The sequence below is a fragment of the Otolemur garnettii genome, unplaced genomic scaffold, assembly GCF_000181295.1.
Source record: "Otolemur garnettii isolate 467f Iridium unplaced genomic scaffold, OtoGar3 scaffold00012, whole genome shotgun sequence".
Classification (NCBI taxonomy): Eukaryota; Metazoa; Chordata; class Mammalia; order Primates; family Galagidae; genus Otolemur; species Otolemur garnettii.
Window position 1 is genome coordinate 6287628 of NW_003852407.1, and position 3890 is coordinate 6291517.

The window sequence follows — 3890 nt, forward strand, 5'->3', positions numbered from 1 at the left end:
CCTGCCACATCCCATATGTCTGGCTTTTGTCCACCTCTGGGCTTCATCTTATATCCCTTCCCACTCCCTCTAGCCTAGCCTTATTGGTTTTTTATTTACTCCCAGAATATACATTGATCAATCCCACTAGGGCCTTTGTGCTTACCAGAACTGTCTTTTTTCAGAGCTTCTTGTGCTGGTTCCTATCAGTAAATTTGTTGCCCAAATGTTACCTCCTTGTAGCCATCTTTTTTGCATCTCTAAGTAATCTTTATCCTCTTGTTTCACTCCTTCCTACTGTGACATATCACTATATTATCTTATCTTTTTTATAGATATAACTGAGAAAATTTCCTCTCCATAAATTTATGATTTTACTATTGATATCTCTTCTCTACTCTTTTATTCTCAATTCTAATATAAACTCCATGAAAGCATGAGTTTATTTCATTCACTACTGAATCCCTGAATCTATAATGGTGCCAAGCACCTACTAGGCTCCAACAAACAGATTTGGGGTGAAGGAATGAGTAAATGGAAGAATTTTACTTTTCAGCTTAAAAGAGAAAGAGGGCTGTGGTTTACAGGGATGCAGGTCCAACTCCATCACAGTACATTTTCAACGTGGGGGAAGCTGCTGTCCTTTCTTCTCTCCATTCTTCTTCCTGGCCTGTCTTTACCACTGGTGGGTTCTGAAGAGTAAGGAAAGGTTCAGTCCTAGATCATGAAGAAAAGTTATGTTACTTGAGAAGATAGGACACGTGTGAATTGGAAAACACATGGGTTTAACTGGGTTGGATAAAGGCTAGGGCCATGATATTTGGATTAGATCAGTGGTCCCTGAACACTGGCCAACTCCATCAGAGTACCTTGAAGGAACTTGTAAACAATTCAGTTTTATGAGTCCTGCTTCTGGTAATGAAGATTTAGGAAGTCTGAAGTGGGGGTCAGGACTCTGAATTCACGTAAAGTTTCCCAGGAGATTCTTAGGATTTTCCAGGTTGGAAACCTCTGATCTGTAAGGGACTTGAGTGTGGTGGGATCTGGAGAGAAGGAGGCAAGGAAGCAAGATCAGCCCAGATGACAGCTGGGGGGAGAGGAGAAGTCCAAGCAGAGAGGTAGGAGTGGCAGGGCTAGATTTGGGGAGCAGAGGCTGTCAGCAATAGTATCCTTTTCTCTGCCTGCCAGTGGCCCGTTATCGTGTGACTGTATGCACAGGGGAACTTGAAGGTGCGGGGACCGATGCCAATGTCTACCTCTGCCTTTTTGGTGACGTGGGTGACACAGGGGAGCGGCTGCTCTACAACTGCAGGAATAACACTGACCTATTTGAAAAGGGAAATGTAAGTCACAGCAATGTGCCACCACTCTCCCTCAACCCATGTCCTCCCCCCATTTCCCTGTCCTTGTTCCTTGGTCTTCTCTTGCTTTACTAAAGTTGAGCTGATGGCTAATACTAGAGCCTCAGCTGTCAGAGTGCCTCACTTTGGGTGAGGAGAAAGGGAACTGAGGAATCCCAGCAGAGTCACTGGAGGGGCATAGAAGTGCCTGCTTCATGTGGTCCTTGAGCCTTTTGCCATCTCTGATTCATTAACATGCATCAATACCTGCTAGGCTCCCAGGGTTATCCAACTAGGAGCTGGAGCACCACCCTAGGAGGGGTCATGGTCCCCTCCCTACCCCTAAGAAAGCAGAACAGAAGGACATTTGGGGGATGGGGAAAGGTAGTGGCAGCATATTTCTTACCCCAGGGGTAGGTGAAGGGGAAGAATTCTGGGCATCTTCCAAGTGTCAACTAGAGGACCCAGAGTGCAGGAAAGCTGGATACCTAATGGCCAATAGGGGAACTTTGCATTCTCCTTAAGGTATGACCACTGTGGACTTCTTGTTCATGTCTTTTGTGAAAGAGAAACCAAGAAATACCCTAAACATGAGGGTGAGAGAATGTGGCTCTGTTGTTAACCTTGTCACAGATGTGCTAGGTGCTCTCTGCTGTTTCCCAAAACATCAAATAGGTTTTCTGAGGAGGTTGGGTGGAGCAATGGGGAAAAGGCCAGGCAGATCCAGGGCAAACCCAGCCTTGGGCCAACCATTCCATTTCCCTGAGCCTCAGTTTCTTTGTATCTAAAAAGGTGGGAAAGACTCCTACCTGTGTCTGGCTCTTGAACATTTAGGATGGCAGATGTGCTGTCTCTGGGGTCAGATGTGGCCCACATCACACAGTGGATGCTGAGGAAAGAGCTGTTGTAATAAAGGGAGGCTCATGGAGCTCACCTGGTGAAGGGAGTTTGCAGACTGCTACTCTGTCTCCTTGCTCTCCTGGTGAGGACAGGGAAAGCCCTGGAATTCATGGGATGGCATTTCTTCAGGGCTCATCCAAGCTGGCCTGATTCTTGAGATCATGGGCAACTGAAGGCTTGTGGTGGCAAAAATACTCTGAGCAGGATGTTGTGGGTGGACTCAGGTTCATTTGGGGAGATGAGATGGAACTGCCTTTACTTCACATAGCTTTTAAAATTTCCTTTCTCCTTCCCACCCACCCACCTTTCTCTCCACTCTTTCCTACTCTTTCCTCCTACATCTTATGATGCTTTTGTCCATCAATCCCACTTTCATGTTCCTGTCCCCAGAGGCTCCCAGGTGAGCTCATGCAGACATGGAGACTGTCCAGTCCCCTCTGCTGCCTCAGTGGCTGGCAAAATGTGAAGTTAACAAGCCCACCTGTTTTCCTTAATCAATTCTAATCATTCTCTTCCTCAGGAAGAGGTCAGTATCATTCTATAGGAAGGAGCAGCAGAGATTCACCAAGGAATTAATTCATGATAAACGATTAGTGACTGATGATGACTTAACACATCTGTTCTTCTAGGGGAAGCTGCCTTTTAAGAGGAGATCATAGGGAATGACTATTGTTTAACTGAAAAATACAGCCTCAGTTGTTGGTAACTTGACATTGAGTGATATTTCCATGGAGAAATTAGGGGGTGAGAGGCAACCTGTCCTTTATAAGTAGCCCTGTCATGAGTATGAAAGACTGGGCCCGTGTCTTCCTTTGGTGTTTGGGTCCCAGGGTGGCCATCATGCAGCTGGCCTTGTGGTCTCTCTCCCCTGAAGGCCGACGAGTTCACCATCGAGTCGGTCACCATGAGGAAGGTGCGGAGGGTAAGGATCCGGCACGATGGCAAAGGCTCAGGCAGCGGCTGGTACCTGGACCGAGTGCTGGTGAGGGAGGAGGGGCAGCCCGAGAGTGACAACGTGGAGTTCCCGTGTCTCAGGTACCCAAGTCCTGCCTGCTTGTGTTCCCTCCAGTTCAGGTCATGGTCCCTGCATTTTGGGAAGAACCACCCCTACTACTGGGACTGGCAAATTGGTCCAAGAAAGAGGTGGCTTTAGTGATGGTACTCAGACCTGAGCTTCACAGCTTCGAATACCCAGTGCTGAGTTCAACTTTTGAATCAAAAGTTTTTTTTAAAATAATAGCCTTTTGAGTGTATTTCTTCCTTGATGACAACTTTTCCGGATACGTCACTTTGTTTGTATTTCCTTTCCCCCAACTTACTAGTGAGATACGGTTTCTTTCTTTTTTCTTTCTACTCAAGCATTTGGATTTCTTACATTGCCAGCTTGGGCTCCCATTGACTTCTAGAAGTCCCTGATGGAGACATTTTAAAATGGGGGGGAAATTTCAGTGTTTTCCATATTATCAGATGGGCTCCCACGTTTACATGCAACGACATCTGGGAGGTGCACACAGCATGATTAACTGGGGACCTTGGACTGAACTGGCCCTACAAATCCTGGTTCTGGGACTGACTTCTGCACCTACAAATGAGACTCTGCATGTCCACTTCATTAGGACTAACCCAGGGCTTCTAGAGGGTGGCTACACTGACAACAGCCCACCTTTGAGC

At 46.7% G+C, this 3890-nt stretch overlaps 1 protein-coding gene across 1 annotated transcript in view; it reads left to right on the plus strand.

Annotated features, from left to right (window-relative positions):
- Positions 1-3890, plus strand: part of LOXHD1 (lipoxygenase homology domains 1) — a 164623-nt gene that overhangs the window by 70955 nt on the left and 89778 nt on the right. Inside the window, exons 13-14 of the mRNA XM_012802001.1 lie at positions 1168-1322; positions 3094-3254. Of these exons, the coding sequence (XP_012657455.1) occupies positions 1168-1322; positions 3094-3254 (316 nt within the window). The remainder of the gene's footprint in view (positions 1-1167; positions 1323-3093; positions 3255-3890) is intronic.